The following is a 23,770-nucleotide window of genomic DNA, read 5'->3' on the forward strand; positions in this document are numbered from 1 at the left end:
AACATAACAATTTGCATAAACGCTCAGCTGAGTATAGAACCCCACCCAAAAAAAGTTACTATTTCGTGGGTTTCCCGTTTCCTTACGCATTGTTTTGATCGTTTCCAATTTAACTTGTCAATATGATCTTACATCCGATAAAAATCAAACGAATAAAATTTGACCAAGCTCAAATACTAATGAAACAATTTTGGATGGTGCACCTGATTTGATCTGATTCATACTTACTTATAATTTGTTTTGATTATTTTATGGAAGAAACCTTTTTTTTTCATACCATTTGCAATATTCCTGTATCCATATATTCTTAAAATGACAAATAAAAAAATAGCAATGGCTATCAATTGTGATTAGCTTTATTGCAATGATACATTAGAAACAGTGTTTTTAACCTGTCATTCACCTCTTACCGGTTAAATCAGTGACCTTGTGATCTGGTCATAATTCCGGTTCGGATCAACCTCTAATCCACTATATTACAAAAACCAGTAACTGTTTGGTCAATGGTCCATCAGTTCAAATGGTTGAACCAGTTCAATGGATTTTCAATTTATATATTTTTTTATTTTTATAATGATGTTATCAGAGGTTGACCCATTGACATAGGGAAAAAGCGGTTCAACCTCCTGACCGGATTTGAAAACACTGTTAGGAAGAGACAAATGTTTTTGGCCATTCTAAACATTAGATCAAGGTCCACTGATGCTGTAGCGATATTTATTCACTTTTTGGCTCTTCAGAACCTCGCTCTCACAATATTATTTGAGTTCTCTCTCTCTCTCTCACTTAATTTTGTTAATATACTAGTAAGCAGTTAAGCACTCATAATAATGTACACTAATATACTAGTAAACATAAAGAGCCTACAACACTTGCTAACTACATAAGCTTTTGAGCTAAAGTAGCTATGTGCTTAGCGGCATCTTATTGCAAGAAATAAACATCTACACTTATTACCAATAGCTTGAAAGCTGATTCTCACATGAAAGCCGCTGATTCCCGAGGAACCACATGGCAAGCCAAGGGCTGCTTCTTTTCCAGTGAGAGGCGAAGGCATTCAGAAAGATCAATGGGTTGGGCTGGAAGCCAAGTGAACCTGTGGAGAAGCTGTGCGAGCCAGAGATGAACTGTGGCCAAACCCAGTGTCTTCCCTGGGCATACGCGTCTACCTGACCCAAATGGGGCGAGCCGTAAGTCCGAGCCCATGATACCCACATCCTCTTCTATGAATCTTTCTGGTTTGAATGCTAATGGGTCCTTCCAAATGGACTCGTCATGAGTTATGGCCCACATGTTTACCATTGCCGCCGTGCCAGCTGGTACAAAGAACTTGCCAACATGGACATCATGAATGGCGAGGCGAGCCCATGACAACAGTGGGCCTGGTGGGTGTAACCGGAGAACTTCCTTCACTATGGCTTGAAGGTAAGGGAGGCTGGGGATGTCCGAATCTTGGACCTCTCTATGACTGCCCATGCATTCATCAATTTCTTGTTGGGCTTTGGCTTGGACATCCGGGTGCAACACCATTCTCGCTATGATCCATTCAAGAAGGATAGCTATCGTGTCTGTTCCCCGAAATATCATCTCCTGTATTTGGGGAAGAAAAAATATATATATATATCATAAATAAATCTTTTTCTGAGTGTAGTTTAATTACTTAATATTTTACATTTTTATAATATATTATTTCTTTTTTTTTCATTTCTATTTTATAATTATTTCTGCTAAGAAGTCCAGCAATAAGTCATCATCCACTGTAAGTGACAATTAACTAAGGGCTTGTTTTCAAATTCCAAAAAAAAAAAAAAAATTCTGAGTGAGAAACATTCCAACAATGGATAGAGAGATGCATCTATTAATTTTTGGATGGCTAGGATTATCTGGATAATGTCATATTATGGAGGGGATAAAAAAAAGGTTGAAAGGTCAGTGGATTTCTCTTACCAAACAGGATCAAGATGCTAATGGGAAAGGGGAAAACAGTCAGATGATATATATTTTAATTTTTAGGTAAAAGATGAGGGAATATATATTTCAAAATATGATAAACAAACATTGCGTTCTCACCATATATCAACCATCTTCATAATCTACTCAAAATTAATTCCATCAGAGTCTCGCATAAAACACAGGAGAAAAATGTTTTTCTTTTTTTTTTCCGGTTGGGACTTATTTTCTGGTGAAATAAAATGTTCATCTGCTATATTATATACAAACAATGAGTTTATCATCCAATGGCTATGCGTCGTCAGAATACCATCATCTGCTGATCTCAAGACGACGTTAGAGGCCAAGAAGAGAGAGAGAGAGAGAGAGAGAGAGTTACCCACAAGACAGACACCATGTCTGAATCATTCAACTGGTCTTCCTTGGGCAGAGTAAGCAAAACACTGAGAAAGTCGTCTCTTCCTTTGCACTCCTCTTTCCTCCTCTCTTTTATGATCTCGCCCAAGAAACACTTAACCCTAGCTGCCAACTTATGACACCTTCTTTTGACTCCATAAAAGTCCAAGAAACCCAAAGGGAAATAATCCTCCAGGTTAAATTGTGCAATCAAGTCATACCCTTCCCTAACCATGGAACCCAACTGCTCCCCATCTGAACACAAACCCCTTCCAAACACACTCTCTATAACATTGCTTAAGGAACCCTTATGCAGTATCCCTCTCGGCTCCACCTCCCCTCTACTCTCCATCTCCTTCCATACTTGATCCACCATGTCATCGGCGATGCGTCGTCGAAGCCCCTCCAGGGCTGCAACTCTCTTAGGTGAGAACATGTGATTAGCGGCAATCCTCCTCAGGTGTCTCCAGTAGTCCCCAGAGGGAGCGAATCCAATGGCACGCTCAAACATGAGCAGTCGTGCTGATTCCTTCATTGGACGGTCGGAGAAAGCAGACCCGGACAAGATCTCCTTAGCAGTGTCCGGGTGGCTACTGATGATAACGCGTGTAGCTCCTAAGCTAATAGCCATGAGACGATTTGCATCACCATCAAGTGAGGCCGATATCTCGGCCAGTTTACGATGAGCAAGCCGACTCATATGCGAGATGCTTCCCAACAAGGGCCATCCGATTGGACCACGGAGCTGCGGCGAATTTCGGTGGTGGTTTCGCCATGCAAAGCCACCAGGAACCAGCCACGAGTTGAGTAAGGAGAGAAAGAGGAAGAAGATGGCAAAAGGGAGAAATAAAGGCCATAGAGTTAGAGACTGGTTAGTAGCTCCAAAGCAAAAGATGAAGAGGCACAGATTGGGGAGTAAGTACATCTTCGTCATCTTCTTAAAGAGCTAACTAACAGAGTAGCAGAGATTGAGACGATAATTATAAAAGGCTCTTTTGGGTCTCTAGTCGTCTCTCTAAATGTCTAGAAATGGAGCTTTGCTTTGGTGATAGCGGGGTTGCATGTGATATGATTTGTATATATAGGACGTGGAAAGTGATCTCGGTTAAGACCCAGGGTTAGGATTAGTTGCAACTAACCCTAGTTAATGCTACAGTCACTAATTCTTCTATATATTTCTCTATGCAATTCAATTCCTTCACTTCAGTTGAAGTACGTTCAATGGAATAAGCGTCTGCGTGGCGTAGATGGATGGTGCACCTAGATAAAAACATCCTCCTGCTGATGTTTAATGACTAAAATGTTCTTCTCAGATTTTAAGATTGTTTATTTTAATTAAGGTGGCGTTTGACAAGTTTTTTTGTGCGATTTTATGTCCTTTTGATAATTAAAAACCGCAAAGATGAGAAGACATGTGTGCGTTAAGATCCGGAAAGACCAAAAACATCAAACTTTGGAAGCTACAAATAAAACTTTTTGATCTTTCTGTGTGATAGATAAGATAGCCTCTAAACTCGTTTTCAAAAATCCACTAAACCGAATCACTTATCAAACGGAGTTTTTCTAAAAAAACTACACAAACGGCACCTACATATAACTTATATGACGATAAGACAGCTCTGAACTGGACTGGGCTGGACAGACCGTTAATATTGTGATGCACTGATGCACTGCTGCTGCTGTGGCACAGACTTATTTGTCATTACTGAAAGTGCCTCCATTGGATACTCCACCAAAAATAAATAAATCCTGTAGCTAATAAAGGGCAAGCAGAAGAGAGAACAGTTCTCCTCCAAGTTAGAGGTGGTGTTGTGTTGTAGAAGAGCCACCCACAATCACAACATATAATGTGATTTTGGCACCATTCCATCACATGACGATCCAAGTCCGACAAATCGAGATGCAAACAAAAACACCATGATAGAAGATCTTGACGTCGACGAGTTATCCTTTCAGCACTGACATAAAGATAGAATAGTGATAGACACCTTGGCTTGGCTTGCCTATTTGTACCCCCCCCCCCCATTATCTTGAAGTTGAAGTTGAAGATTGTTCAACGCAAAGCTAAAGCTACCTCTAAAAATGTGTAGCAAAATATACTTTTGTTTCTCACATGCGTACCTTCCCTCCCTGTCCCCACGGCTCTCTCTAGAAAGACAGCTTGGGCCGTCAACAAGGCTCTTCCTATCCGTCATGCGATGAGAACCCCGTTGACAGCCATAGGCTATTGAACTTGGAAATGATATCTTATAATGAGTGTTACCTTTTTAGTTGAAAAAACAAATGAGGATCTGAATTAGCTAAAATGTTATGTGTACGTAGAAGCTCCCAAAACAGCCAAACTGATCCGGCCCATAATCCATATTACCCAAAATAACTCTGAGGGTTAGCTCAATTTCACTCCTTTCGTAAAGGATCCAACACTCTAGCAATGAATAATGAGTAAGTAAGTATATGTTTGGTATGGATCCTATAGGTATAACATCGTTTTCTGATGTATGGGTTGGAAGTATCGTTTTTTGAGAAAATACTGTTTTTTTTTATTTGAAAATAGGGATGGTAATTTTGTGGGAATTTTTGGGTATCTGACCCGCCCTGACCTTAATAGGACTCCTTTATCAAAACCCCGTAAGGTTTGGGAGTTTAGATTAAAACCTTATAGGGTTTGGGACGTATATGGGTTTTGACTTTAGGGTATTTGATACCCGATACTCGGAATGCATAAATATGAACCTATTATAGTATATATCATGCATAAATTTATAAATTTTAAGTACTAAGATAATTATTCTATTATTAATATTTTATTTGTATAAATTTATTGGGGCTAAAATCATCATTTGATGTAAATTTGGATTTGATAGATTGTTTATTTCATTTAGTTACAAAATGCTAATTTTAAATATTATTTCTTTTAATTTTTAGTTGGAATTGTTAATCATATACATGTATTGATTGTTTTGATGAACACAAAAGTTAATAAAATCTATTTTGTTTCATTAAATAGCACAAATGGCGAGATGGCTTAGTGGCTTAAAGTAGTGTTAAGAGATTTGGTGCTATCACTAATTGATTTGGGTTCAAGGCACATTATAAGCATTAAGAAACTTTTTTTAGTAGAAAATGTTTCGTCAAGGGGTTTAACGAGTGGGACGGGTCGGGACAGATTTAACGGGTTTGGGACGGGATGGGTTTAGGAAATTGAGAGGAAAAGTTAAACGGGTTTGGAATCAGGGATACATATGCGACCCAACCTGAACCCAACCTGGCAATTGGGTTGGGCGGATCAGGTTCGGGTTGGGTTGTGTTGGGTCAATACACTACCCTAACCCTAAAATGTTCGGGTTAGGGGTCATCCCAAAAATAACTGAAATTTAAAAACATAAAGAATACATAAAAATGCCAAAATTAAAGGAATTAACTTTAAAATTCCAAATACAAAATAAAAAACTTGAACATTTAACAATTCAAAGAGTAACTAAAATAGAAAAAATTAAAGAGTGAAAACTTCTAACAACGCATAAATAGTCTCAATTAGACATGGCAATCGGGTCATCGGGTTGACCCAACCCAACCCAGCTTTTTTTGGGGGGTTGGGTCGAGTCAGGTCATTCTCCCATTTATGTAGCTAAATATGAGACCCTAACCCTGTTTTTTTGAGTTGGGTTCGCGGGTTGGGTCAACTTTTTGCCAGGTCTATATATGCGGTTTTGGAAATGGGTAGGGCAATTTGCACGGGTACCCTACCCGTTGCCATTCCTATTTGGAAATGTTTTTGTCAGGTAAATCCAGTGCCATGTCATTTTCCTGTCATTGCCACCTCATGCCCTTGTTGGCAGTAACAAGCTGCAGCTCCAGAAAATGCCAAATTCGACATTGCTCTAAACCACACCTTCTCAATTTCTAAGGCATGGCTTAAAGTACCGCTTTTTATAGAAAAACGGTTCCAAACAAACAGGTGTTTCTTAGAAAACCATTTTTTCTGATGTAACACTAATATATCACCAATTTATGGAGCAACGACAACGATGCCAAACAGTCGCTAAAAAAAGGGGTTAAATATTATGGTGCTTATGTTTCCATGCATGTGACCCGTGCTTGCATCCTTCATACAAGGCCAGCGCCATCACCCTTCGTTTTGAACTTGCTCTATTAAATGCTCCATTGGATCCAATAAGTAGATAATTAATAATTTAAAGCTTATTACAGAGTCGATAGTTAATATATGCATATTATATACATATACACATGCATCTATAAACTGCATCGTTATCATCATCATCAAAGCCTTATCCATTATATGGGCTGTCTACATTAATTTTGTTTTTTCATTTTATTTTGTTTAATACTTCTTTGATATACCCTTTCCCATTTGACATGCATTCGAATTAAGGTGTAGTGTGTCATTTTCAAAAACCCCCTATCATGAATAAGAAAAGACAAATCAATATGTGTGAAATTATAGTGTGATCAAAGGTTGTGTTTGTGTTTCTTTCATGGTTGATAAATTAGCTATGTTGAGAATGTATAAATGCGCCACTACCCCTTTTTCTTATTCAAGGCGGTGGCAGCAGAAGCATAGATGTGATTTTTTGGCTATATTATTTATTTGACGTTCATCAAATTCATAAAAGTTGGTTTACACTTTACACGTAAGAATTTACATATAAATAATTTTCTCCAATTTTAAATCTTGCCATGTGGATCTAAGATTCCTAGCACTGACTATTAGAAAGAGAGTTGAACTATGAAATCAAAAAGACATCATATCTGAAAAATTCGTGGCCAAAAAATCATATCATAAATGTATTAACCAATCAGATACTATTTATCAAAATTCAGGAGTGGGTTTTGATTCATCAAAGCTTTTCTAATATAATGTCTTTCAAGAATCATAAATTTTTACTAAAAAGAGACTAAGAAATCGAGGAAAAATAATAGAAATTGAGGAAATAAAAAAGAAATTAACCTCTGTGTTTTTTGTTGATAACCAAAATAAAAATAAAAAACAAAAAGATAAGAGAAAGTTAAGAGAAAATAGGAGGTTGGATTTGATGTAGTACAGGCAGGAGAAGGCCAATAAGTTATGTGCAAGTTGGGATCACTACAAAACACATAAGAAGCTTTGATGACGTTAACGATCCAATCGAATAATCAATTACCAAGTTGGCACCTACATGAAACTTCTATCCTAATTCGAAGTTACCAAATTAGTACAAACGCAAAACTTCTACTTTTATTTGAATTTACCAAGCTACCACCCGTACGAAATTTCCATCTTAGTTCGAACTTACCAAGATAGCATCAACACAGAATTTCCATCATGGTTCGAATTTACTAAGATAGCGCCAACACAGAATTTCTATCTTAGTTTGAATTTACCAAGACAGTGTTAGCGCAAGGCTTCTATTCTAGTTCATAATTACCAAATTATTATTAGATTATGATTTCCGAATTTTTGTTCAATTGGGATTTTCTTTTTTAAGAGTTCTAGTATGATTTTATTATGGAGTGTTTTCATAGATTATGAAGCTTTATTGTAGGAGCCATAAAGGTGTATGCCTATATAAAGAGTAGCTAGAGGAAGGCTAAGACAAATTTTTATATTGAATTTTCTCTTAATTATTCAATAAAGAATTATTCTTCTTATTAGTTCAACTTCAGTTATTTTCTTTGAAGCTTTTTCTTAATGTGTTTCGTTTCTGTACTGTTGCGCCAGGGTTCAATTTTCTTGCTTATTCATTCCTATCTATACCATATTCTAAAGTGTAGTTGTCCATGTCAAACTTCTCATATTGCTTCTTAATCATTTTAGAAATTTGTGTTTTTTATTTTAAATAAAATTAAATATGGGGATCTTTAAGCTCATCCACAGTTAATCAAAACTATCGACAAGCAACTCAGTTAAGAAACTAAGAAATTGAATGTAACATGGACATCTTTTTACAGCCCATGCATCACATGGGTTACTTCTAGTACTCTCCTAAAAGATAGAGAAAGAAAGGAAGATCAAGAGAATGTAATAAACGTTTTTGGGTGTAAATAAAATATGAGAAAGAAAAAATAAAATAAAAAATATATAGTATATATAAAATATAAAAAAAAACAAGTTTTTTTTTTCTTTACCTATTTAGCGGAAAGATTTAAAGAGCTCAAAAAATAAATGTTATTTTTCAAAATTTTCTAGAATTTTTTGAAAAAAAAATCTATATATATTGGTTTCCCATCATCTAAACTAAAGAGAGTGACTTTTTTTTTTAAATATTCCTTTTAGTTTCCATTTTTGCAACCAAACACACTTTTATCCATTCACACTAAAAAGTCAAAAGCATAAATGTAAGACTTTTTTTGATAATTAAGCATTAATGTAAATCTATATTAAACACCAAACACTCTCGTAGCAATGAAAACAAGGGCATATACAAAAATGCCATATTAGAGAGTGGCCAGTGGGGAGTGGGGTGAGCACAGTTTGGGTATTCTTGAGGTGGGCAAACAGTAGTAGGCAAGAAATATTTTCCGAGAAACAGGGGAGATAGGTCCCATGTGCCACGTGTGGCAAGGGGGTAGGAACAGCCATCAAATGACAAGGACAAAATCAATCAATCCTGCAACAAGGCTATCAAAAGGGGACCCTTTTTACACACATGGCATCATAGCTCTTGTTCCACGTGTCCGATGGCACGTGTGTGGACTCATAAGTCTGTTTCCATCCACTTTCAATCATACAGTTGTTATGTCTTGTGGCGCTTGACCTTTCGCTGTCTTGTCTGAACTATCTCCATCCTCATTTGGTCCGGCTGCTCCTACTGTTATATAGTTGTCATCAATCCATTTGGTAGAATAAAGAAAAAGTAATCTCCATCGCACGGACAATCAGAGTAATGTGGGACTTGGTAAGCCCGTGGATCACCGAATAGACGTTGCATTGGATTCCAAATTCGACTATGATACGTGAGTTTGCAACATAAAAGGCATTTGGCTCTATAGTTATGTAAGGGAAATCAACGGCCCAGGGCTTTTGGGTTGTCCGCAGATACTAGGTAGCTCCCGCTTGCCAAAGAAACAAAACTAAAAAAAGAGAAATGTTGTTATGAGCAGTTGAACAAAGATGGTAATATGAAGAAAGGCCACAAGGATTGGTGGGCTCCATCGAGAGTTTACGTGGGGTGGATTTAAGTAGTATGGGGAAGCAGAGGCAAGTCACCGACACCTGATAAATGATAATGGTCACTTAGGGGTGGCCACGAGTCGAGATTTTCACGAGTTATTGGAGTTTGGTTTATGAAAAAATTAGTTTGATTTAGTTTAAATCAAGTTTTGAGTAGTCGAATTTGAATTTGGTATATCGGTTCGTTTGTTAATCGAGTCAAGTTTGGCTCGTGAAGTTTGTAAGTCTAGTATTAAATAAATATTTTTTATTATATATATATAATAAATAATTTTATTATATATAATAATAATTTTATTTTTTATGTATAATAGTGAATAATTTTTATAATTCTTAATTTTTTATCTAAAATAAAAAAATAATTTTATACATATAATTTTTATTTTTCAAAAAAGCATGGCTTATAGTCGAGCTAGAACTTGCGAGTCATGAATTGAGCTAAGCTCAAGCTCAAGCTTGAGTTTGAGCTTGATACTATTCTTGCGATTTGAGCTCGAATAGTCAAGTATTCAACTTGTCTCAGCTCGAATCCACCCCTAGTCACCTTTAAACTTCAATATAAGCGTGCCATCTAATTCACGTCAAATTCCTCATATTGTTTGTTGATTAATAAATTTTTTCAATTTTTTTTATTTTTTTATAATAAAAATTAAATATGAACCTATTTAATTTAAGAATTTGATTTTTTTTATTAATAAAAATAGAAGTAACAACTAAGAAACGAGTGAGAGAAAAGTGTCTAACCAGCTAAGAGGGGAGTTCCAAATACAAGGAACACAAATCAATTAAAGACTTAGGTTGCATTTGGCATTTCTTTTTTCTTTTTCTTTTTTGAAAATGCATTTGGCATTCTTATTTTAAGGACTCATGTCGTTTTTGTAGGTAAAAACACAATATTTATAGGGACATTTTAACTGCAAAAAGGAAATAAGTCCTTAAAATAAGGAATGTCAAATGTAGCCTTAGCCTCATGGGTGATGATATGAATTGGCTTAATATAGGACCTAGGCTTATGGACACAATTTACAACAGAAAACAACATAGTCAATTTCCTAATTCTATCAATCAAAAAAGAAAATTGCTAAGATATGAAACCAATGGGTCACTTTTAGGCCCCGTTTGCTTTTTGGTGAGTTACTTACATTGGTAAATGCAATTAACTGGGTAAGGTTTTCCTGGGAAACACTTACCCGGGTAAGTGCATTTAGCTATGTTCTTTAATTCCCTAGGTAAATAAGGCAATGACACTTTTAGCCATAAAAATCCATTATTATAATGAGCATTTTTGTCTCATTCAAGTGTTGTCAACTTTTCCCCTAAGTGGGAAACTTATTTATCCACCTAGGAGATGGGTATTGGGTAAGTGATACCCAATAAAATAAAATTTTCCTAGTCCCCACATAAACCTGAAAAAAAAAAAAGAACATGGGATTTTTGGTAAATGGGAACCAAAATCCCATTGATCAACTTCCCTTCTTCTCAAAATCCAAAAAAATAATGCTCCCCTAGTGTTAAATGAAACCAAACAGCAAGTACACAAGTAAAATTTAGGTTAAGTTTGGAATCATTACTATTTATACATGAAATGTTTCAGTATAAATATGCATACAGATGCTATATATTTGAGTCTATTTATAGTATAACCGTACATGTGAAAACAAGAACTCTATGACACTTTATGTCACTACATTATTGAGAGGTTTTGAGGTAAGGCTCAGTTTGGAAGGAGTATAAATAAAAATATATAGAATGTAAAATCTTATATTTTATATGTATTTATATTATATATATTTGTATTTATAATCTTCTCAAACTGAGGCAGCATTTTCCAGGATTTTAATTAATAACGTATTTGTGCCATTTCCCATTGTCATTTTAGTTTGAATAAACTAGTAAACATTTCTATATGAAAACGTGTCTTCTTCTACAAGGGAAAAATAGTTAATTAAGAAGGATTTTTGTTAATAATGTGATAATCAAAAAGAAAAAGAAAAAAAAAAGCACGAACAATGTTGCGGCCGACAACTTTTCCTGTGAATACGTGGGATCAACAGATTAGTCCAACAAATAATAATCAATCCTACAAACTCTATTTTGACTAAAGAAATGGATACAGCTCATGTCAAACATCCCACTACTTCTGCTTTTGCTTGCTTTAATTACCGTTTGGAGAACAAAGGGCCATCTTCTATTTGGATTACTGAGAAGCAAATGGTTTAACGATAAATTGAAGGACATATTTATTAATTAATCAAAGAGAGAAGCAAAAGTGGCTCGTCTTTTCGCCAATACAAAATAATGGTGGGCACTAACGCACCATTTAACATTAGGGTTTCTATGTGTGTGTGGAGGGTGGGGGTAGGTGGGATTTAATATTATTTAAAATACTTGATCATTGTTTTGAATGTTTAAAATAATGGAAAGGTGTACTATGTCCCGCACCATTAACCACCCTACGCAGTACCAATTGGTGCTAATTAGAGCAAGCTTAAATTGCATAAATGGGACTCAAAAGAAGCATACCTTGCTATTAGAAGAAAGAAAGTAGTTTTATATAATTAAAATAATTGTTAGCATATATATAAAGTTGGGAAATTGTTGAAATTCAATGGGAGATATTAAAAAATCAATAAATTTGGGTCAAGTTGATCGGTTTCATCAAATTGATGAATAATTCTATATAAAATTAATTATTGTTATTTTGTATTATAAAAAATTATAAAAATAATATTTTTAAAACCTAACTGAAGATCGACTCGTTTTTCCTCCTGTGTTGTAAGTCACCCGTTCGATCGGGCAGGTTGAATGGCTCAACTTGTGACAAAAAGATATATTCACACACACATACACACACATGTGTATGTGTGTGTTTATAAAAATGCACAAAAAAAAGCAAACCATCTAACATTAAACCTTGAAATCAATTGATGGCAAAATAAATTGCTAATTATAACAGAAATATATCAATAATATCAATATTCATTCATTCATTCATAATAGAAATTATCATTTCTCTTTAATCTTAAAATTCATAAATCATAGTCCTAATTAATCATAAATAATATATATCATAATAACAATGAAAATGACCAAATTGCACATTTCATATTCAAATAAAAATATTATATATATATATATATATATTAGAATGAGATGTACACAAAAACTACATATCTTAGTATACACAAAACTCGCCCAAAACTAGAAAAAAAAATGAAAATTACACAAATTTGGAAAGATGAAAAATACAAAATATAGTTAAAGACTTACTAAGAATCCGACAGGAGCTATGGTTTGGTGTCGCCCAAAACTGGAAAAAAAAATGAAAATTACACAAAATTGGAAAGATGAAAAATACAAAATATAGTTAAAGACTTACTAAGAATCCGACAGGAGCTATGGTTTGGTGTCGCCCAAACTCACCCAGCCTAATACAGTCACCGATTTCTGGTGAGAAACACTGATGGAGCTTTGGTCTGGTCACTGGCGTCGCCCAAATTTGGCACAAATGGTAAAAAGCCAAAAATAAAAAGAAATAAACAGACGTGGATGTTAAGAATCGGTGTCGCCGGTGAGTATAGACGAAAAAGAGCAAGTTTCCTCGGCGCAAATTTTAGTGTTCTCTTAGTCTCTATTTTCTCCTCCTCATTTCATAAACTCTAGCTAACAAAGGCACAAAAGAGGTAAAACCAAAAGTGAGAAACTGAGATGGGGGGTTAATGCAAGGTTCAAAGTATCGATACATATCATTTTGTGACCCTTTTGATACGTCCCTATAGTGGGCGCATCAGGGGTCTGACCGGTTCAGGGGGTGGAGGAGCCCTAAACTGCCCCCTGAACCGGTTTCGAAAAAAAAAGGGTATCGATTTGCCCGATATGCCCCTACCAGCATCGTGTATATCGATATTTTGAACCTTGGGCTAATGTTAGGGACTTTTGGGGAATTTTATAAAATTTAAAACCTAAAACATGGAATTAAAATTCATTGATTGATAGTTGAACCATCGCCCACTCATTGGGTCACCGGTTCAACCATCTGGGTCCATGGTTCTGCTGACTTTTCAATTGTTTTTTTTTTGGAAATTACTAGGTTTCATAAGAACCGGACCTGAAATATTAATTAAAAAAATTAAAACATAGAACAATTATATAATTTTTACTTAACAAAATAACCCGCTAGTATAAACATATATTAACAAAGTCATCTTGGCGAATTTTGAATCAGCTCCAAATTGCTCTGAGAGGAAAACCATTTTCTGTGTGCGGAACAACTTTAACGGCCCGATGAACCCATGATTTTTTTAATGAACCCAGAGTGCTGAAAGTAGTCAAGCTTTGAATCAAAGAGCAAAATCAAAACCATTGACATTGGCTAGTCACCACAAGGCCCGGTGTTCGAGATAATGGATGTCTCCTAACTCTTGACTAAAGAAAACCTGAGAGGCCCCAGCCTCACGTGGCATTAACAAACATTACTTACATGATTGGATATGTGGGTTCACAACAGAAATTTGAAATGGCCATCTGGCCGTGATGGACCCATGAAGATTGCACGAGTGTCCTAGGCAACTAGCTATAGCTAGAAGGGGAAATATAGTGCCCCACTAGTGTGCCCGGACCATATTAAAAAGAAAAAGAAAAGAAAAGGGTTTTTAGGCAATTTTTGGGATTTAATATTAATAAACGTAATATATTTAAAAAAATTTTAAAAATAGGTAAACTTTTTAAAAATAATATCAATAAAAGGCAAAAACACTGTTCATCTTATTATGCTTGCCATTTGTTCATCAAAACCACTGTCCACCACCGCCCTCCCACCTCTGACCACCTCCGACAAACGACAACTTTATCGGAGGTGGAGGTGGTAGCGTTGGACAGAAAAACCACTAGTACCGCCATCGCCACCTTTGCCTCTGGCCACCTCCGACAACATTTGCCGGAGGCAAAGGTGGGCAAGTGGGGAAGGGCGACGGCAAACAATGGTGGCAGACGACAACGGGCGATAACTCTAATAAACAAATGGCAAGAATAAAATGATAACAGTATTTTTGTCCTTTATTGATATTATTTTTTAAAAAGTTAATCTATTTTTTTATTTTTTTTAAATATATTACTTTTATTAATATTAAACCCTATCTATATGGACTGTTAGCAGGGACTTGAGAGGACATGAGAGTGCTGATGTTTGTTTCCCACTTTTCGCAAGATATACCTTCTGCTTTCTGCAGAACCAGATCGTAAATATATTCCACTTTAAAGTTTAAACAACTGCTCCAGTCATAGCTTTCCATTTCAGAGAAAAGAAATCATCTGCTTTAACAGGTGGAAGAACCTATATCTATAATCCATTTATTTATTCATAAAGAAGAATTCGAGGATGACTAGATTTACCTTTCTACCAATGTGCCATTGCATGGGTGGTTTCTCCGTTGAGAAAATGAAATCTACTCGTGCGAGCAGATTAGCGCTCTCACGTACGAATGATTTGAGCGTGTCTCACTACCAATTTCTCGGACTCTCTTGGCTTCTCAAATAAGCTTTGTCATTGCATGTGCAACACGTATCCTTCCCACGCATTCCTGCTCTCATCCCTCTCTCTCCCTCTCGTTGTTGCTCTCGCTCACAAAAATAGAAACCTCGGAAATCTTCACCGTGAACAGAGTCTCAACCTCTGTTGCAAGTATGAATCTGTTGATCTGGAAGGAGCCAACAGGCTTCAAATCTTCGAGATCGGCAGGAATTCGTTGGGGTTACTCTCATCGATTCCAGTACCGGTGACAGCTTCACCACCTCTGTTTCTTTCCTTCATGTTTTTTTTTTTTTTCTCATTTCTTTCCTTCATGTTTTAATGGATTTTCTTTTCAGGGCAGATGTTTAGGGCAGCAAAAATTTCTCTGTGGTTTACGTGCACACCAATACTCAGAGGAGCAAAAACTTTCCGAGAATCTGTTGATCTGGAATGTAACAAGGTTTAACCACGGAGGAAGGAGCCAACAGGCTTCAAACCTTCGAGATTGGCAGGACTTTGTTGGGGTTACTCTCATCGATTCCAATACCGGTGACAGCTTCACCACCTCTGTCTCTTGCTCTCTGTTTCTTTCTTTCATGTTTTTTTTTTTTTTTTTCATTTCTTTCCTTCATGTTTCAATGGCTTTTCTTTTCAGGGAAGATGTTTAGGGCAGCAAAAACTTCTTTGTGGTTTACATGCACACCAATACTCAGAGGAGCAAAAACTTTCCGGGAACATTGTGTTGTGTTGTGATTTGTGTTTTTTTTTTCCTTTTTCTGGCAATTTTTTTACTTAGAGAGTTGGTGGTTCCTGAGTCCATTGAGTTCATACTATCCTCTTTTCGTCGTAGAGGAAGCAAGAGCATCAGATAAAACGGACTGGAGGCGAAGTGACTCTTAGCAGTTCGTTGACTCACCAACTAGAGGAAGCAAGAGCAGGAATAGTAGAGTAAAACGGACTGGATTGAGTCTGGATTGCACTAAACAAACAGAAAAAACACTTTAAAGACATGGGGGAGTAGGGCGTTGGGGTTTCTCTACATTTTCACCAACATCCCCTTCTCCTTCTTGGGGAATAGGGCGTTGGGGTTACTCTCATCGATTCCAGTACCGGTGACAGCTTCACCACCTCTGTCTCTTGTTCTCTGTTTCTTTCCTTCATTTTTTTTTCATTTCTTTCCTTCATGTTTTAATGGCTTTTCTTTTCAGGGCAGATGTTTAGGGCAGTAAAAATTTCTTTGTGGTTTACGTGCACACCAATACTCAAAGGAGCAAAAACTTTCCGGGAACATTGTGTTGTGTTGTGATTTGTGTTTTTTTCCCCTTTTTTTGGCATTTTTTTACATTATATTGTGTGTTCTTTGAATTGACCTTTGTAGTGCTTGCTTGCATTTCATGTTTTTGTAATTAATGCAACCGAAATTTCAGAGATTTAGTTTTGTTTACTACCGTTTCTCCCATATTTTTGGCTTTGTTTATGTTGATTTTTGTTTAACCACTTCCAAACCTTTTCTCGATGACAAAGAGCCATTTTTTTAGAATAAAGTTACAGAAAGTTTTATGTTGCTTTTAAAATCTTTATTATAATAAAAGGTAAAAGCATCATATGATGCCTTATTCACTGCTAATGTTTTCTTATTAGTAACTGTAAAACGTTATAGATGAGATGAGTGTATAAATAATTATAGCCAATTACGAGTATGATACACTATAGAGCTAGCCCATGGCCATGGATAAAGGGTATGCCCCCCAGTCAAGTTCTTTCTATGCACTCTCTCCCTGGTCAGTAAATCAGCAAGATTATTTTCTGGCAGTGGCACCCCTACAATGCGTAAGTATAAATAATTGGCTAAAAGATTTTCTTCTATGATCTGATGTTGGTAGATGCCATAGATTGCTTCTTCCTTCAGCCATCCAATTACTGATTTTGAGTCCCCTTCAACAAATATATTTCTGTATGCAATTGATTTAGCCAATCTTAGTTCTTGGATTATCACTAAGAGTTACACTTTAATCGAGTTTCCTTTTATTTGATCCAAACATAGTTGTCAAGGCATCACCTAAGTCATTAAGTTGACTAGGTGCTCTTGGTTGGGTGCCACGGCTGAAACTGAATACTTTGACCTGTACCAAAAAGGCTTATTAAAATGCTATTACTAAGGCTGCATCTTATTAGTATGTGTTTTGATACATGCTATGATATATATCACTTTCTGCTTTGTTTTAATGTTTTAACTATTGAAATTTAAAAGATCCACGGGTTTCAAGAAGAGAAAAAGAAAGTGGTTTCTTCTTTTTTTCTACAGCTACTCTCTTTTGTACACAATAAATATGTATTTCATGATTTGTTATAGCTCCACTTATTCCTAATTGTCCAAGATTTCCGTGTTGCTTCCATAAAAATGTAGCTTTAACATACTTTGTGGTGGGGATAACCAAACCAGTTTGTTTCTGTTTTAATAAAATTTTCTTTTTTATATATTATATAAAAAATAAGCCCTAGAACTGAAGTATTTGGTTTCTGCGGAAATATTATTGAAGTTGGGAAAGTCCTTGATGGATTTTATAATATTCTCATAAACTAAACACAGCCCAAGGATGTCATTCATAGAGTTTTTCTTTTCTTTTTTTTGAGAATGGTAAGGTAAGAATTTATTAAAGAAAAGAAAAGAGATATGAAGATGTAATCCATAGGGATTTTATAATATTCTCACACTACTGGTAGCTCTACCAGTCACCATATTAAATACCATAAGAGCCCGTAGCACCAACAACAAATCTGCTTGTATTTCTCTATGCAGTTTTCATTCTCATTAGAGGTTTTATCTAGTTAGACAATGACATTCAAATCCTCATTGAGCTGTATGTTTGGTTGAAGGTTAGGGCAGGAGTTGAAATGGTACTGATTGATGTTGTTGCAAATAGCATTGGCATACCCCTAAGGAGATTATTTGGCGGTGTATCAAATACCATAACCACTGACATAACAGTTCAGTTCCTAGCTTAGATGCTGATCTCTTACTGAATATTTTCATCCGTGGCTAACTGTGTATTGCTTTAAGGACTGAGTTTATCTAGCATGCTATATATGCAGATTCCAATTGTTTCTCCTTCAAAAGCTTTTGAATTGGCTTCAATGTATTACAAGCAAGGTTTCAACACTTTGAAGCTTAAGGTTGGAAAGAATCTGAATGCAGATATATAAGTTCTTAAAGCCATAAGGGTGGCCCACCCAGATTGCATGTTTATCTTGGATGCTAATGAGGGAATACTGCCAATGAAGCTATTCAAGTTCTTGAGAAGTTTTGTGGTAAGGGTGTTTCTGCACTCTATGGCATGTATGACCATTTGTGCATGTTGAGATGCTGAGACTTTCTGAGTTGGTTGTCTGTGACTTTTAAAAACAAAGCTGAACTTTGGATACATCTCTTTCATTAAATCTACTTCACACCCTCAATGGTACAAAGAAAAGTTAGATCGTTGTCTGCATTTACTTTGAGCATTTTAACAGAGCACATAACAGATCATTATTCATTATTGCCTACCAAGGCTTTACAAACAAACATATAATCTGTATCTTCTGTTAGTTTTCTAACACTGATTTTGTGGCAGAAATGGGGGTGATTCCTGTTCTTTTTGAACAATCAGTTCATAGAGATGATTAGGAAGATCTTGGCCATGTTAATCGTGTTGCAAAGGGGTCTGGGATATCTGTTGCTGTAGATGAATGCTGCCGGAGTTTTCTCGACATACAGAAAATTATAGAAGGAAATCTTGCTGATGTCATAAACATTAAACTTGCCAAAGTTGGAGTTATGGGGGCCCTTGAAATTATTAAGGCAGCAAAAAAATCAGGCTTGAATCTGATGATTGGTGGGATGGTTGAAAGACTTGCCATGGGCTTTGCTGGTCATCTGGCTTCAGTGCTTGAATGTTTCAAGTAAGTGTGGCTCTTGTTTATTATTCATTACTTTTAGCAGATATTGTAGTGGTCAATGCCTTATTGGTTGTCTCTATCTTCCCTCCCTCTTTCTCTTTCTTATGAGTCTAGAAAAGGGCAGCCGTTCAAAATTTCCTATTTGATTTATTTACCGTTGATGGTAAGTTGTTATTGCAGATTTGTTGATCTGGATACACCTCTTTTTCTCTCAGAGGATCCAGTGGTTGGTGGATATGAAGGTATGTTCTCTCTTGAAGATTGTTTTCTTATCCTTTTTAGTGTTTTATTGTCCATGTTTTCTCATGATTATTTAGTACTCAAGTTTGTATGCCATCTGCCCATCTATAATATTGAGATTTTGAGTTATTGAATTGCATCAATATTAATGGTAATGCTTGTTGACTTTGTGATAGAGTCAATAAAATAGATTTTGAGTTACAATATGAATGAAGATGAACAGTAATGACATGCAGGGAGATGATCAGTATAATAGAGTCGATAAAATAAAAACATATAACGATTGAAAGACTTTGTGATAGAAATCTTAATAACAGTACTTACAAATATTTAGCTCACACAGGTACAACAACACACTCTCACAATGTTACAAGGGATCTCTTAGAAAGAAAACACTCAAGTCACTCAGAAAGAAAAATTTTATTACAATACTTGTAATTGCACCCAAAGCCTTGCACACCTTCTGCTTGAGAGAAGAGTGATTTATGTAGAGGTGGTTGAGGTTTCCAGAGAGAGCCAGCTTGAAGCCACTTTATTCGATCTTTTCGATCTTATCTCTAAGGCTTTTATAATTGAGATGCCTCTTGACCTTTTCTTATTGCGTATCTTAATTATTGAGTTGCTCCCTTCTCACCTTCTTGTCTTATTAGGAACAACTGTCGAAACTTTTACTGTTTCGGATGAGATGGAATCCTCAAATAGTGTCACGACCTTAGTATGGGCTGAGAGAGCGAACATTTTCCGTCTCGAGGTCCTTTGAGATGCCTTTAGTTTTCTCTTTCATCTTTTCGGCCATACGTAGGGACATTTCTTCGAGCTCTAATGGGTCCAAGTTGGGAAACTTGCTTCGAAGCTTGTCCATGTAGGATTCAAAGATGGATTGAAAAATGTCGTCTTCTTCCGAAGTGGGCTTGAGGACATATGTGAGATCAAATTTATCCCATCATTTTATCTCAATTTTCCTTTCAATAGCTGGAGGCATTCAAGAAACATCCAAGTGATAACTTCATTTAGGAATCCAAGGGAGACGAAATGTCTTAAAGAACTCGAACTGTTTTACATGATCGAATTCTAGATAAGATCTCCCTTTACCAAAGGCTCTATATTTGTCTATGAACTCTTGGCAAGGGAAAATATCATTAGAAGCTCCCCAAGAGGTCCACCAAACATATGCCCAGTTAGGGTATGGGCCTTGAAAATCTTTAGAGAAGCGTATGAACCATGAATGTCTAAAAATGGAATTCTCTAACAGAGAGACTCTATACCAAGCGTCTTGATAATCCCAGTAGTTGAATATTTTGGGTCTTATATCAATAAGCTTAGTAATGAATCTTGGCTTGCTTGCATCACCCCAGGCAGTCAGAGATATAAACTTGACTATTACTAGCTTAGAGTAAGCTAGTTTAGTTTTATTTGGGTTTCTAAAATAGTGCTGAATTAGCGCAGACCCCGTATGAAGGAGAATTTCTTCATAACACTTATGATCCTTATTTTGACCATAGACAGTGAAATGATGCCTGCCTAGAATGGAAAAGGCAGGGTGCTGGAGAGCCCCTTCTTGATTGACATGAGTGGAGGTAGAGGCGACTTCTTCTCGAGAGATAGTTACCATGAAATCTGAGGAATTTGGAATGTACTGGCTAGAATTAGCCTCTTCCCTATCTGCAGATGGTTCCCTGATTAAGGGAGATATTGATGGAGATTGATTAGTCCTTGAACCTGTTCCGATCTCATAATTAGATCTTGGATTGGACTCATTAGGCCTTTTAGGACGCCTGGAATTAGGATTTAGAGGAAGACGAAGTCTTTTGTCGGTCATCTTTAATTAGATAACCTTGCAAGAATTCCCTGGTTAGAAAATTTGGTAGAGCATTTTCAGATCCTTTGATATATTTGATACCAAAATAAAAAACCGACAAAATAGCTTGCCATCTAGAGAAAATTTGCTTTGAAACCAGGTTTGTAACATCATTTTCCAAAATCTCTTTGGCTTACTTGCAATCAATTTGAAGAGTAAAATGCTGGTTTATCAAATCACTTTGAAATTTAGTGATGCAGAGAACTATGCTGAGCATTTCTTTTTTGACAGTGGAGTTTTTTTTGGGTATCGTTTCAGGTTCCTGAGGTGAACCGAATTATCTCATCTTTCCCCTCTCTTCTTTGTTTTAAGATTCCTCCATATCTTGTTTTGCTAGCATCAGTTTCCATTATCTTTGGGACTTTTGGGTGAGGAATATTGAGGCAGGGAAGGGTTTTTACCCGTTGCTTAATTTTTCTCACTACTTGAATGAACTGTTCGCTCCATTCTGGAAGGTTCTTTAGTCTTTTTTCAAGTAATTTGCAGTCTTGAGCTATTCCTTTGTAATAGTCTGCTATATAATTTAGACTGCCTAAGAATCTTTGAAGTTGGGTTTTATCTTTAATCTCATCAGGGAATTTATCATCAAATTCTATTACTCTTTGGATTGGCGCTATTTTCCCTTTGGATATTTGATATCCTAAAATTCTAATTTCTGTTTGGAAGAGTTTAATTTTCTTAGCAGATGCTTCTAGTTCATGGACAAATATAGAGCCTTTCGTAAAGGGAGAGTTTATTTAGAATTCGATCATGTAAAACAGTTTGAGTTTTTTAAGACGTTTCGTCTCCCTTGAATTCTAAAGTAGAGTTTATCACCTTGATGTTTCTTGGATGTCTCTACCTATTGAAAGGAAAATTGGGATAAAAATGGTGGGTTAAATTTGATCTCACATATGTCCTCAAGCCCACCTCGGAAGAAGACGACATTTTCCAGTCCATCTTTGATTCTTACATGGACAAGCTTTGAAGTAAGTTTCTCGACTTGGACCCATTAGAGCTCGAAGAAATGTCCCTACGTATGGCCGAAACGATGAAAGAGAAAAGTAAAAGCATCTTGAAGGACCTCGAGACGGAAAGTGTTCGCTCTATCTGCCCGCACCAAGGTCGTGACACTATTTGAAGATTCCATTCTCATTCGAAACAGTAAAGGTTTCGACATCTGTTCCTAATAGGACAAGAAGGTGATAAGGGAGCAACTCAATAATTAAGATGCGCAATAAGAAAATGTCAAGAGGCATCTCAATTATAGAAGCCTTAGAGATAAGATCGAATAAGTGGTTTCACGTTGGCTCTTTCTGGAAACCTCAACCACCTCTACATAAATCACTCTTCTCTCAAGCAGGTGTGCAAGGTTTTGGGTGCAATTACAAGTATTGTAATAAAATTTTTCTTTCTGAGTGACTTGAGTGTTTTTTTTTTCTAAGAGATCCCTTGTAACATTGTGAGAGTGTGTTGTTGTACCTGTGTGAGCTAAATATTTGTAAGTACTGTTATTAAGATTTCTATCACAAAGTCTTTCAATCGTTATATGTTTTCTATTTTATCGACTCTATTTATACTGATCATCTCCCTGCATGTCATTACTGTTCTTCTTCATTCATATTGTAATGCAACTCTGTTGGTGTCTTTAATTTGAACGACAAGTTAGTCTTTGTGTTCTCACTACTAGTGTCCACTGTTGTTTTCTTGCCAATGTTTCCAAGTATAATTTTGATTGAAAGACACTTAGCCCTGAAATGTTATTTGCTACTGGTTGGTTTATATACGTGTGCCCAGACATGTCAACTGTACAATGCATTCGTTCATGTGTTGTGTATGTTTTGTTCCAGTACAATGACAACAATAATAATCAACTGCCTTGTCAGGTACTTCGAGGAATGTTAAGTTGGGATACATCAAAGAACTGATATATGAAGAAATTATTTTATTTTATTTTATTTTGGTAATTTGAAGAAATTATTTTTCACTCTCCCATATTTTAAACAGCCAGATTATACCTTCCTCAGTTTTCTATTTTCTTTTTGGTAGGTAACAATGAAGTTTTATTAACTAAAGTCAAATGTGTACAAGGTGTACATATACCATTACAACAGATTATGTAGCATTGCAAGATATACGAAGATTGATGGGGAAAGGATAGACATTTGCTTCCTTAATGATTACAAATGGGGCCTTCTTGGTGTTTCAGATGTTGAGGAGGTGGAGGGTTTGACAAAATGGCCTCAGGTTGGCCAGATAGACCAATTTCCTATAAGCAACTTGATCTTTTGAGGCCATCAGTTCAATATTATTCAGTTGTTAAAGTTGGTATTCCTGGGATTCCCCCTCCCTCCAAAAAAATTTTGATAATAAAAAAGAACTTCATTTTAGTTGTTAGAATTGTGATTCTTCAAGTACATTTGTTTCTTTCATGGTATGGAACTTAATCCCTTGCCTTTGATTTCTGTTGATTTATTAATAGTTTGTGATGGAAATGGCTACCTTGTGATTGATTCCATAAGCATGTAGTCCCTCCCATGTTTTATTGATGAAGCCAACTCAAAATACCCTGTTTTCAATGCAATCACCACTAGATATTTCAGACCATGCAAAAGGGAACTACCCTTATGAGGGATACAGAAAGCTGTTAGTTGGGGATGTATGATAAACCTCTCCCTTGCTTTGGTTGTGTTTTAGGGTGGTTCTCGTAAGTAAATCTCTCTCTCTCTCT

General features: G+C 36.1%; 1 protein-coding gene and 1 pseudogene across 2 annotated transcripts; one reads left to right on the forward strand and one right to left on the reverse strand.

Moving 5' to 3' along the window:
* Positions 1–790: 790 nt before the first annotated feature.
* LOC104591715 (cytochrome P450 78A5-like) lies at positions 791–3,403 on the reverse strand. Its single transcript, XM_010250698.3, has 2 exons — positions 2,330–3,403; positions 791–1,590 (listed from the first exon to the last, which is right to left on the reverse strand). Exons 1-2 carry the CDS (start codon positions 3,278–3,280, stop codon positions 979–981), a joined length of 1,563 nt encoding a protein of 520 aa, XP_010249000.1. The 5' UTR covers positions 3,281–3,403; the 3' UTR covers positions 791–978.
* An 11,652-nt stretch (positions 3,404–15,055) lies between these two features.
* LOC104591992 (L-Ala-D/L-amino acid epimerase-like) lies at positions 15,056–23,534 on the forward strand (annotated as a pseudogene). Its single transcript, XR_016085572.1, has 9 exons — positions 15,056–15,291; positions 15,383–15,575; positions 15,682–16,856; positions 17,904–18,014; positions 18,120–18,335; positions 18,638–18,965; positions 19,143–19,204; positions 22,926–23,002; positions 23,089–23,534. The product of XR_016085572.1 is annotated as an L-Ala-D/L-amino acid epimerase-like (transcript).
* The last annotated feature ends 236 nt before the right edge of the window (positions 23,535–23,770 follow it).

This window comes from Nelumbo nucifera, chromosome 4, assembly GCF_055504915.1.
Source record: "Nelumbo nucifera cultivar China Antique chromosome 4, China Antique-T2T, whole genome shotgun sequence".
In the NCBI taxonomy this organism is placed as follows: Eukaryota; Viridiplantae; Streptophyta; class Magnoliopsida; order Proteales; family Nelumbonaceae; genus Nelumbo; species Nelumbo nucifera.

What these genes read in the sequence shown, in the direction of transcription:
- LOC104591715 (XM_010250698.3), bottom strand. Translation starts at nt 3,280, where the DNA reads ATGACGAAGATGTACTTACTCCCCAATCTGTGCCTCTTCATCTTTTGC. An exon ending in ACATGGTGTCTGTCTTGTGG is followed by an intron (nt 1,591 to 2,329) that starts GTAACTCTCTCT and finishes CCCCAAATACAG; the next exon opens with GAGATGATATTTCGGGGAAC.